The sequence below is a fragment of the Oncorhynchus mykiss genome, chromosome 6 (genome assembly GCF_057628025.1).
Source record: "Oncorhynchus mykiss isolate SJ-2025 chromosome 6, ASM5762802v1, whole genome shotgun sequence".
Lineage (NCBI taxonomy): Eukaryota > Metazoa > Chordata > Actinopteri > Salmoniformes > Salmonidae > Oncorhynchus > Oncorhynchus mykiss.
This window is the reverse complement of record NC_143027.1, coordinates 4,867,501-4,880,016: the sequence shown is the minus strand read 5'-3', so window position 1 is coordinate 4,880,016 and position 12,516 is coordinate 4,867,501. Positions and strand designations below refer to the sequence as shown.

Here is a 12,516-nt window from a genome sequence, read left to right as displayed (position 1 = left end):
GGACATATAGTTTACTATAGCCTGGAGAAGAGGGGACATATAGTTTACTATAGCCTGGAGAAGAGGGGACATATAGTTAAATATAGCCTGGAGTAGAGGGGACATATAGTTTACTATAGCCTGGAGAAGAGGGGACATATAGTTTACTATAGCCTGGAGTAGAGGTGGGAGTAGAGGGGACATATAGTTTACTATAGCCTGGAGAAGAGGGGACATATAGTTTACTATAGCCTGGAGTAGAGGTGGGAGTAGAGGGGACATATAGTTTACTATAGCCTGGAGAAGAGGGGACATATAGTTTAATATAGCCTGGAGTAGAGTTGGGAGAAGGCATGTACATTTTTACATTGGTTACAGAGTGAACCGTAAAGGGTTTGAAATAGATCACTACCTCTGTACGATCCAACATCCCCAAACGGTAAAACACAGTTCGCCACAAGGTGGAGCTATTGACTTATATTTGTACTGGAGGACTAACAGTGGGTGTGTGAAGAATGAACGACAGTCTGATTGGGCAAATGAATCGGACAGTTACGTGTTTACACATCAGAAACATTCACGTGACAATGGTCAATGTGGTTGAATTATTATACTGATTGACAGCTTTGTGGGTTGGTGTGTTGCTGAGGAACAAGGCAGATGGACTTACTGATTAAGCAGTGCAGCTTGAAGGAGAATTTGGAATTGTCGGGAACGACAAAGGTTCCCTCACATATGGCGACTTGACTCTCCCCGAACGGGAGCGAGAAGAAACACAGCTTGTACAACAAGCAACCAAGAGCCTGAAACAGAAGAAACACAGCTTGTACAACAAGCAACCAAGAGCCTGAAACAGAAGAAACACAGCTTGTACAACAACCAACCAAGAGGCTGAAACAAAAGAAACACAGCTTGTACAACAACCAACCAAGAGCCTGAAACAGAAGAAACACAGCTTGTACAACAACCAACCAACCAAGAGGCTGAAACAAAAGAAACACAGCTTGTACAACAACCAACCAAGAGGCTGAAACAAAAGAAACACAGCTTGTACAACAACCAACCAAGAGCCTGAAACAGAAGAAACACAGCTTGTACAACAACCAACCAACCAAGGGCCTGAAACAGAGAAACACAGCTTGTACAACAACCAACCAAGAGGCTGAAACAGAGAAACACAGCTTGTACAACAACCAACCAAGAGGCTGAAACACAGCTTGTTCAACAACCAACCAAGAGACTGAAACAGAGAAACACAGCTTGTACAACAACCAACCAAGGGCCTGAAACACAGAAACACAGCTTGTTCAACAACCAACCAAGAGACTGAAACAGAGAAACACAGCTTGTACAACAATCAACCAAGAGGCTGAAACACAGAAACACAGCTTGTACAACAACCAACCAACCAAGGGCCTGAAACACAGAAAAACAGCTTGTTCAACAACCAACCAAGAGGCTGAAACAGAATAAACACAGCTTGTACAACAAGCAACCAACCAAGAGGCTGAAACACAGAAACACAGCTTGTTCAACAACCAACCAAGGGCCTGAAACACAGAAACACAGCTTGTTCAACAACCAACCAAGAGCCTGAAACAGAAGAAACACAGCTTGTACAACAACCAAGAGTAAGGTGACCATTTTGACAAACTAAGTCTTAAAAACAGTATATTTCTAATCTTCTCCTTGTAGTGAAGTGCTAACATGGAATATGAGTTAAAATGCGGGAGTCTAAAATGTCTCTGGTTGAAAAGTTCAATGAGAAATTAATGATGAGGGACATTTAAAGTTTCATAAAACTGTTCCATGTGATCGCCAGAAAAACTTTGTTCAAAAAGCAGCCACGCGCTCACGGTCAGCCACGCACGCCCCCCCCCAGGTTTCCGTACCCCCCCCCCCAGGTTTCCATACACCCCCCCAGGTTTCCGTACACCCCCCCCAGGTTTCTGTACACCCCCCCCAGGTTTCTGTACACCCCCACAGCTCTAAACTCACCCATATATCAGCCTTGGTGGTAATGGCCTTCCCTGCGTACACGTTGATCATCTCTGGAGCTCGATAAGACAGGGTCGTGTACCTACACACAGGAAGTGGTCAGGGTCAAAGGTTATTTATACAGTTATGGTATGTATGTATGTAAGAGTGGTAATGCACTACTGCTGAGAAGGATGGCACCCTGCGTAGTGCACTACTGCTGAGAAGGATGGCACCCTGCGTAGTGCACTACTGCTGAGAAGGATGGCACCCTGCGCAGTGTACTACTGCTGAGAAGGATGGCACCCTGCGTAGGCCACTACTGCTGAGAAGGATGGCACCCTGCGTAGTGCACTACTGCTGAGAAGGATGGCACCCTGCGCAGTGTACTACTGCTGAGAAGGATGGCACCCTGCGTAGGCCACTACTGCTGAGAAGGATGGCACCCTGCGTAGTGCACTACTGCTGAGAAGGATGGCACCCTGTGTAGTGCACTACTGCTGAGAAGGATGGCACCCTACGCAGTGCACTACTGCTGAGAAGGATGGCACCCTGCGTAGTGCACTACTGCTGAGAAGAATGGCACCCTGCGTAGTGCACTACTGCTGATAAGAATGGCACCCTGCGTAGTGCACTACTGCTGAGAAGGATGGCACCCTGCGCAGTGCACTACTGCTGAGAAGGATGGCACCCTACGTAGGCCACTACTGCTGAGAAGGATGGCACCCTGCGTAGTGCACTACTGCTGAGAAGGATGGCACCCTGCGTAGTGCACTACTGCTGAGAATTAGTCCCTATTGTAAGAGTGACCGGCCAAGTGGATTGATGGAACAGAGTGGTGTCCTCCACTGAGTATATCTAAGCATTAAGGCACCTCTGGGGAGGGGGGGGGGGGGGTTGTTGTATATGACCAATATACCTGTTCTTATACACGACGCATCGCAGAGTGCCCGGATACAGCCCGTCGCCGTGGTATATCGGCCATATATCACAACCCCCCCCAGAGGTTGCCTTAATGCTGTTATAAACTGGTTACCAACGTAATTAGAGCAGTAAAAACACATGTTTTGTCATACGGTCTGATATACCACGGCTGTCAGCCAATCAGCATTCAGAGCTCGACCCATCCAGTTTATAAAAAGACAAAAGATTAACTTGTTGGTCCAACAGCCACTGTGGCAGGTAGGTATATAAAATCTACCAGCCACTCAGAATGATTTTATTACCAGCCCAAATATTTTGTTGCCACTAAAATTACACCAACAAAATGAATATGTTTTCTAAAACAAATGTATTACTAGCAAGAAGTAAATGTGGTTTTTATATTGTTTAATTACATTTTTTTAGTGTCTAGAATATTTCTAAACAAAAACAACACACATTGTCACCTGCCCCTTTAAGGGCGGGAGGTTACCGTGGTAACACTGTGCCCCCGGTGAGATTGAGAGTCTGAATAGCGGCAGTGTCGTCTTCTCTTCACTAGCGGTTGAAAACTCAAACATTGAAGAAAATCAACCTGGCTTGTGAACAAAACAACATAAATAGACCAAGAAACGACGAGGACAAAGCCTCACTTCAGTAGACTTTCCTTTCCAGTAAATTAGACCAACTTGTATGGCTGTGTACAGCGATTCTAAACAACAACAACTAATCTTTCACTCAGCTCTTCACGTGCTCACAGCCCCCCCCCCCCCAACCAGGCAGGAAGGTGTTCTTAATGTTTTGTCCAGTCCTAACTGGAACAAAAAGCAAATAGGAGGGGATCTGTGGGACAGTTCACATGACGTGAAATGGGGTGCGCTATAGCAACGCAGGCACATGGAAGACAATCACCTGGGTTCACCCCCCCCACACACACACACACACCTCCCCCCCTCCACCGCACTCACGTCACCTCACCCCCCCCCCCCTCCACGTCACCTCACCCCCCCCACCGCCCTCACGTCACCTCACACCCCCCCCCCCCCACGTCACCTCACCCCCCCCCACCGCCCTCACGTCACCTCACACCCCCCCCCCCCCCCCCCCCACGTAACCTCACCCCACCCACACACACACACACACACACACCTAATCCCCCCCCCCACACACACGTCACCCCCCCACACTCACTTCCTGATTTCGTCCTCCACAGCGGTCACTCCGTCTTTATGTGGAAGCAGCACTTTGAGAGAAGCACTTCCAAAATCACACAGAACATAACTCCCATTATCACTCAGGAGGATGTTCTCTACCTGGAACAGAGAAAGGAGAGAGACAGAAGGAGGGGAGAGAGGAGAGAGACAGAGAGAGGAGAGAGACAGAGAGAGAGAGGGGAGAGACAGAGAGAGAGGGGAGAGAGAGAGAGAGAGATGGGAGAGACACAGAGAGAGAGGGGAGAGAGACAACGAGGGGAGAGAGGGGAGAGGGAGGGGAGACAGAGGAGGGAGGGGAGACAGAGGGAAGAGAGAGGAGAGACATAAATATTATTGTCAGCATGACTGAAGCTTTAAGCTCTAGGATATAACATTGTCCTGGTGAAGTAGCTGCATTTCCCCAGAGGGACAGACTGACCAATAGAGAACTAGTTTATTCACCAGTAGTGGACAGACTGACCAATAGAGAACTAGTTTATTCACCAGTAGTGGACAGACTGACCAATAGAGAACTAGTTTATTCACCGGCCGTGGACAGTCCTTGTTATGTTGACACTTTATTTTCGCTCACAGCAGACATATGCCAAGACTGAAGGGATGTGAGAGATGTCTGGGGTCCGCTCACCAACCAAGAATTCACAAAATGGGATCAACACCAAATTGAGACTCTGCATGTAGAATTCTGCAAAAATATCCTCAGTGTACAACGTAAAACACCAAATAATGCATGCAGAGCAGAATTAGGCCGATACCCACTAATTATCAAAATCCAGAAAAGAGCTGTTAAATTCTACAACCACCTGAAAGGAAACGATTCCCAAACCTTCCATAACAAAGCCATCACCTACAGAGAGATGAACCTGGAGAAGAGTCCCCTTAGCAAGCTGGTCCTGGGGCTCTGTTCACAAACACACCCTACAGAGCCCCAGGACAACAGCACAATTAGACCCAACCAAATCATGAGAAAACAAAAAGATAATTACTTGACACATTGGAAAGAATTAACAAAAAAACAGAGCAAACTAGAATGCTGTTTGGCCCTACACAGAGAGTACACAGCGGCAGAATACCTGACCACTGTGACTGACCCAAAATTAAGGAAAGCTTTGACTATGTACAGACTCAGTGAGCATAGCCTTGCTATTGAGAAAGGCTGCTGTAGCCCGTGTTCTCTTGAGAGCCAGGTCTGTCTATGTGCTCACTGCCCACAAAAGGTGGAAACTGAGCTGCACTTCCTAACCTCCTGCCCAATGTATGACCATATTAGAGAGACACATATTTCCCTCAGATTACACAGATCCACAAATAATTATTTTTTTAAATGCAAATATCACAGCAGCTAGAGTTGTGACCTTTTGCCACAAGGAAAGGGCAACCAGTGAAGAACAAACACCATTGTAAATACAACCCATATTTATGTTTATTTATTTTCCCTTTTGTACTATTAGTTTCTCTATTTCACTTGATTTTAGGAGAGACAGGGAGAGACAGACGACAGAGACAGGGAGAGACAGACGACAGAGACAGGGAGAGACAGACGACAGAGACAGGGAGAGACAGACGACAGAGACAGGGAGAGACAGACGACAGAGACAGGGAGAGACAGACGACAGAGACAGGGAGAGACAGACGACAGAGACAGGGAGAGACAGACGACAGAGACAGGGAGAGACAGACGACAGAGACAGACGACAGAGACAGACGACAGAGACAGACGACAGAGACAGACGACAGAGACAGACGACAGAGACAGACGACAGAGACAGACGACAGAGACAGACGACAGAGACAGACGACAGAGACAGACGACAGAGACAGACGACAGAGACAGACGACAGAGACAGACGACTTGCTTTTAGGAGACACAGCTCAGAGTAGATGACAGGACAAGGCATTTTGCAGTGTCCTTCTGGGATTCAATCACCCAACAGTCTGGTGTCAGTCTGGTGTCAGTCTGGTGTCAGTCTGGTGTCAGTCTGGTGTCAGTCTGGTGTCAGTCTCCAGGGTGACAACAGTAGGAAAGGGGTGAAGGAGAGCAAGAGGGATGACAGTAGGAAAGGGGTGAAGGAGTAAGAGGGATGACAGTAGGAAAGGGGTGAAGGAGTAAGAGGGATGAGAGTAGGAAAGGGGTGAAGGAGTAAGAGGGATGAGAGTAGGAAAGAGGTGAAGGAGTAAGAGGGATGAGAGTAGGAAAGAGGTGAAGGAGTAAGAGGGATGAGAGTAGGAAAGAGGTGAAGGAGTAAGAGGGATGAGAGTAGGAAAGAGGTGAAGGAGTAAGAGGGATGAGAGTAGGAAAGAGGTGAAGGAGAGAAAGAGGGATGAGAGTAGGAAAGAGGTGAAGGAGAGAAAGAGGGATGAGAGTAGGAAAGAGGTGAAGGAGAGAAAGAGGGATGAGAGTAGGAAAGGGGTAAAGGAGAGAGAGGGATGACAGTAGGAAAGGGGTGAAGGAGTAAGAGGGATGACAGTAGGAAAGGGGTGAAGGAGTAAGAGGGATGAGAGTAGGAAAGGGGTGAAGGAGGAATAGGGATGAGAGTAGGAAAGAGGTGAAGGAGTAAGAGGGATGAGAGTAGGAAAGGGGTGAAGGAGGAATAGGGATGAGAGTAGGAAAGGGGTGAAGGAGGAATAGGGATGAGAGTAGGAAAGGGGTGAAGGAGGAATAGGGATGAGAGTAGGAAAGGGGTGAAGGAGGAATAGGGATGAGAGTAGGAAAGGGGTGGAGGGGGAATAGGGATGAGAGTAGGAAAGAGGTGACGGATGAGGACAGGAGGAAGAGATGGGTAATTCCCTTACCTTAAGGTCCCTGTGTATGACAGGGGTTCTACACTGATGCAGCCTGGCCACAGCCTCACAGGTATCAGTGAAGATGGTCAACACCTCCGGCTCTGTAAACCCTATATGGAGACGCTGATTCATCTGCTTCACTACCTGACCAGCTGGGGGGAGGAGGGAGAGAGGGAACGAGGAGAAAGAGAGAGGAGGGAGAGCAAACGGGAGAGAGGGAATGAGGAGAGAGAGGAGGGAGAGAGGGAACGAGGAGAAAGAGAGAGGAGGGCGAGCGAACGGGAGAGAGGGAATGAGGAGGGAGAGCGAACGGGAGAGAGGGAATGAGGAGAGGGAGGAGGGCGAGTGAACGGGAGAGAGGGAATGAGGAGAGGGAGGAGGGCGAGTGAACGGGAGAGAGGGAATGAGGAGAGGGAGAGAGGGAATGAGGAGAGGGAGTGAACGGGAATGAGGCGAGAGTGAACGGGAGAGAGGGAATGAGGAGAGGGAGGAGGGCGAGTGAACGGGAGAGAGGGAATGAGGAGAGGGAGGAGGGCGAGTGAACGGGAGAGAGGGAATGAGGAGAGGGAGAGAGGGAATGAGGAGAGGGAGTGAACGGGAATGAGGCGAGAGTGAACGGGAGAGAGGGTGAGGGACAAAGAGAGATTGTGCTTAAGTTAATTCTACTTTATTGGGTCAATATAAAAAAATCACAGGTCTGCTTGTTCAAATTTTGCACCCGTCTCATGCTCAATAAAACAATAATGACCGGTCCCATTGTATTAAAAAAATCACAGGGGGAAACCTATAACACCTACCTTTACAGTACTCCATGAGAATGAGCACCTCCCACACACTGTCCCCTACTGAGTTGATGGTAGAGTCCAGGTAGTTCACTATGTTCCTATGACCAGACAGCTCCTTCTGCAGAGGGGAAGAGCACAGACAGGGTGGACACTCATGAAAGGTCCTTATAGGAGCCAAGAGCTTAAGTGAATTAGCATAAAACATCAATTAAAAACCGTCCTGTAAAGGCACACATTTCAGAAAATAAACGGCTGTTTAAAATCACCATCGGGTCTAAAAGGAATAGTTTATGGGGTGAAATACAAGATGTAATGTTGGATTTGTTCCATTAAATAATTAGTAATGACTTGAAAAAAAAAAAAGAATGGCAATCTGTGTTTAAAATCGCCAGTAAGAAACTGCTAGCTAACAGGCAGCTAGACAGACGGAGAACCGCTAGCTAACAGGCAGCTAGACAGCCGAGAACTGCTAGCTAACAGGCAGCTAGACAGCCGGAGAACTGCTAGCTAACAGGCAGCTAGACAGCCGGAGAACTGCTAGCTAACAGGCAGCTAGACAGCCGGAGAACCGCTAGCTAACAGGCAGCTAGACAGCCGGAGAACCGCTAGCTAACAGGCAGCTAGACAGCCGGAGAACTGCTAGCTGGCTGCCTGTTAGCAGCCAGACAGCCGAGAACTGCTAGCTAACAGGCAGCTAGACAGCCGGAGAACCGCTAGCTAACAGGCAGCTAAAACAGCCGACAACTGCTAGATAACTGGCAAGCACAAAAACAGTCATCCACTTTGAAAGCACAGAACCCTAGAAAGAGGCTGAACGCCACCTAGTGGCGCAAGTAAGAACTGACAGAAAAGCACAGTCAAAAGAGGAGAATAATTGTTGTCAAGGGAGTTTCCCCCCTTCTTTCAATTAGAAGCATGTCTATAATAAGCGACTGTTGTGTTCAGGGATTTAAACAACAAAAAACACCAGTCTACTAATTGAAGTTTTACGGTAAGTTTTACAGTAAGTTTTACGGTAAGTTTTACGGTAAGTCATAACTCAGTGCTGCGTCTGACGTGCCGGGCTTTTGTTTCTTTATGTAGTTACTCTTTATTAGTCAGAGACACGTCACCTCGACAGCCCTGTCTCTCCAGTGTGTGTGTGTGTGTGTGTGTGCGTGTCTCTCCAGTGTTAAAGTCAGCACAGAGAAAGACACGCCACATAAAATAACTATTTGTTCAGTTACAGACGGGTCAGAAGTTCAGGGTAAAACAACATCTGGTCAATGTTCAACAACTTTCTTCTTAGAGGTTGATACAGTTTACTGGAGGCATAGAAACCAGACAAGGAATCAAGACGCAAACACACACACACACACACACAGGAGACACACACACACACACACACACACCACACACACCACACACACAGGAGACACACACACCACACACAGGAGACACACACACACACACAGGAGACACACACACACACACAGGAGACACACACACACACACAGGAGACACACACACACACACACAGGAGACACACACACACAGGAGACACACACACACACCATAATAGTGATCTCTCTCTTGTAGATGTTGAGGTCAGGGACGTTGTTGACGTACATCCTCTTGAGAGCGCAGCGCATGCCACTGTGTGTCCGGGCCAGGAACACCACAGAGAACCCACCTGGCGAGGAGGAGAACAGAGTGGTTAGCACCTCACACACACACACACAGAGATAACACTGCCTTCAGCTAGTATTCAGACCCCTTGGCTTATTCCACATTGTTGTTGTGTTACAGCCAAATTGATTAAAATATACAATTGCGTAAATTATATATTTCGGTATTTCAATGTCAATAAATTTGCAAGGTTTTAAAAAAACAACAACATGTTGACACTTTATTAACGGATATTGTGTGTAGGTGAGAATAAATATATTTTTAAATACAATTTTGAATTCAAGCTACAACATAAGTCGAGGGGTGTGAATACATTGAACATACATTGCATTTGTGCTTGTGTTGTAGGTTAATGTCCTGCTGAACGGTGAACTTGTCTCCTAGTGTGTTGGAGAGCAGACAGACCAGGTTTAAAATCAGCTTCTCCATATGACACCTGTCAGGTGATTATCTTATTATTATCATCATCATCTTGGCAAAGGATAAATTCTCACCAACAAGGATGTAAACAAATCTGTGCACCAAATTGTTTTTGTTTTTTTAAAGAAATAAGCTTTTTTGTGAGTACGAAACATTTCTGGGATCTTTTAATTTCAGCTCATGAAACATGAAACCAACACTTTACACGTTGAGTTAATACGGCGTAAGTCGCTTATGCCTGGAAACAGCCCTGCACATTATCAAGTGGAGATGTGATCATGTAGCCCTTATCATCATCACGTAGTCTACAGCTGGTGTCACTAGTGTGTGTTTCTCTCTCATTAGGGGACCGAGCGGGTGGCTTCAAAGACAACAAAGCAGCGCCCCCACAATGGCGTCCTTGTTGCCTAACACAAACACACTGCTCCCCGAGGTAGAGTCCTGCATCAAGGTAGAGTCCCACGGTTCTCTGTGTTTGACCCAACATTTTTTTTTTTTTTTATATATATATAAGCCCGGCGGGTGGAATGAAAACAGTCTTTCAAGTCGCTGTTCAGAACAATTATTTTGCAGGTTGGAAACAGTTTAAATCAAGACACACTCGTTTATTTTTACCCAGGAGTTGTGTTGTGAATTCCTCTGTGAGCGGAGAGGCGGGCAGACAGACAGACAGCCGGGCAGGCAGACAGATGGGCAGACGGGCAGACAGACAGACACAGACGGGCAGACAGACGGGCAGACAGACAGACAGACGGGCAGACACACAGCGAGAGTGGATCCGGGAACTGTCCACCTATTCGTGTGGTGCTGAAAGCATCCTTAACATGTTTGTCCAAGAGCACAGTTCCTATTCCAGGGTAGTAATCAGTAACCTAAACGAACGGAGGTCACAGCTCGATCTTTCGGTAAAAACATTTTAGATGTAAAACTCATTTGGTGTCGTGTTTCTGGCTGGTCAAGTGGAATGTCTAAACACATCGACTCTGGTTCTATTAAGGCATACTTTATTTTCTTCTGTTATATAAAACATAATTAATTTTATTCGGTTATATCACATCATCATATATCACATCATGATTTATTTCATATTCCATCCGGATTTATTTTATTACATTACCAAATAAGTGTCTCGACAGTGATAAGGGCTCGGGAAATAAGTCTCGTTTGCTAATTTACAAAAACAAGGCTTGTGTCATTGCCGGTTACTGCCTTTGTAAAGATGTGTGTTCCACGATATAATACAACCAGTTGATATCAACACAATGTAATTCATAGAGGAGAGAGAGAGAGGGGACTGACCGCAGTAGGAGTCAAGTCCATGTGGGCTAACAGTAGCCTACATTCTAGATCGATCAACGTCCTGTCAACTCTACAGGGGGCTGTGACAGGACAGCGGAGCACGATTCTCTCACCGCACAGTCTGCTAAGGAGAAATTAGCACTGATAATAATAATAATGTGTGTACACGAGAAAAGCAGTGATAAGCTATTAAGATAAGGAAGGCCCATGTCCCATGCTGCGTCTGGTCTACGCCCCCCCTTCTCCCGATCCTCAGTAGCAGTTAGTCTGTACCAGAGCCACATTAGACACACCTCACCTCACATAACATCTGGATAGGCTAACGAACAACAGAACAGATTAAACCCATCACCATGACAAATTAGTAGGTCAGGGGTCAAAGAAAGGAGGAAGGGTCAACCCTACTAAAATGATGAGTTAGTGAAATTAAATTGAGAAGGTTAGGGATGGGCATTGACATTCTTTTTTTTATGTTTGAGTATGCCTGATTTATTATTTATGTAGAGGAAGGCCCCAACTGGGGAAAAAAAAATGTTATAACCTAGGCTAGAGGTCGACCTTTAACCTAGGCTAACCAATCCCAAATGGCAGTTCGCATAAGAGCCTTAGCGAGAAAATAGATGGGAATCAATTATTCCAAAACTGCAGCTCGTTGTTGGAACTCGTGATTTTCCTACTTCAACCAGTCCATTTTTATTTTTAAATTTATCCAACTGTCGTTATTTGGCATAGAATGAAGCTTCTGTAGCCTGTCAGATATGTGTTTATTTCCATAGGCCTAACATGAGCTTGTGTGCTCACTCAGCACGTGTGTGTGTGTGTGTGTGTGTGTGTAGGGAGCGGTCAGAATGGGAATTTAGGGAGGATAGGTTACAACGACTAAGAGCCAACAGGTAAGACTGCTCTGTTTTGTTCTGAATGGAGTCGTTCGTTACTGTGTAGGAGGAGAAAGCACGTGCAGAGTCAAATGAGTTTTTCCCCGGTTTGATGCAGTCAAGACCCGTTTCTATGTAATTAATTTGAGCTTTAGCAGCTATTCGTCGACTAGAGCACGAGTCAGCTTGGTTGTTTGTGGTCTCTCATCTCTCGCTCCTCCCTGCCAGAACATCACCACTCTGCCTCGTGCTCCAGCAGCTCTGGTTAAAAAAGTAGCTTACCAAATGGTCTTTGCTGATGTTTTTTTGGCTCGGATTTGGGTCCGACCAGGACTATACAGAACGGGTCTAGTTGTTCTCCTCGGGTCTGTCCGGATGGGAAACTTCTTCTCCATTACTCATAACGATTCATATATTTATAACAACCTAAAACGGAGCCAACTCGCTAGCGAGAGTCATTACCATCAGTGGTAGGAAACTGTGTTCGGATTGTACTGGAACTGCAATAAAAACTGTAAAAAAAACAGCCTTGAACTCAAGTTGTGCCAAGTGAGTGAACTCAAACTAATGAGATATCAAGCAGGAAGGGAGAAAGAG

General features: G+C 46.4%; 1 protein-coding gene across 4 annotated transcripts in view; it reads right to left on the bottom strand.

The window, feature by feature from the left end:
• Nucleotides 1-12,516, bottom strand: part of bmp2k (BMP2 inducible kinase) — a 99,542-nt gene that overhangs the window by 59,174 nt on the left and 27,852 nt on the right. For 2 of the 4 annotated variants that reach the window (XM_036979244.2, XM_036979245.2), the window contains exons 2-7: nt 9,211-9,329; nt 7,670-7,775; nt 6,882-7,024; nt 4,069-4,190; nt 1,978-2,059; nt 650-782 (exon numbers count right to left, since the gene is read on the bottom strand). In XM_036979244.2, the coding sequence (XP_036835139.2) occupies nt 650-782; nt 1,978-2,059; nt 4,069-4,190; nt 6,882-7,024; nt 7,670-7,775; nt 9,211-9,329 (705 nt within the window). Of the gene's footprint in view, nt 1-649; nt 827-1,977; nt 2,060-4,068; nt 4,191-6,881; nt 7,025-7,669; nt 7,776-9,210; nt 9,330-12,201 lie in introns of all 4 variants that reach the window. The other 2 variants (XM_090236872.1, XM_090236873.1) reach the window with 2 other exon arrangements.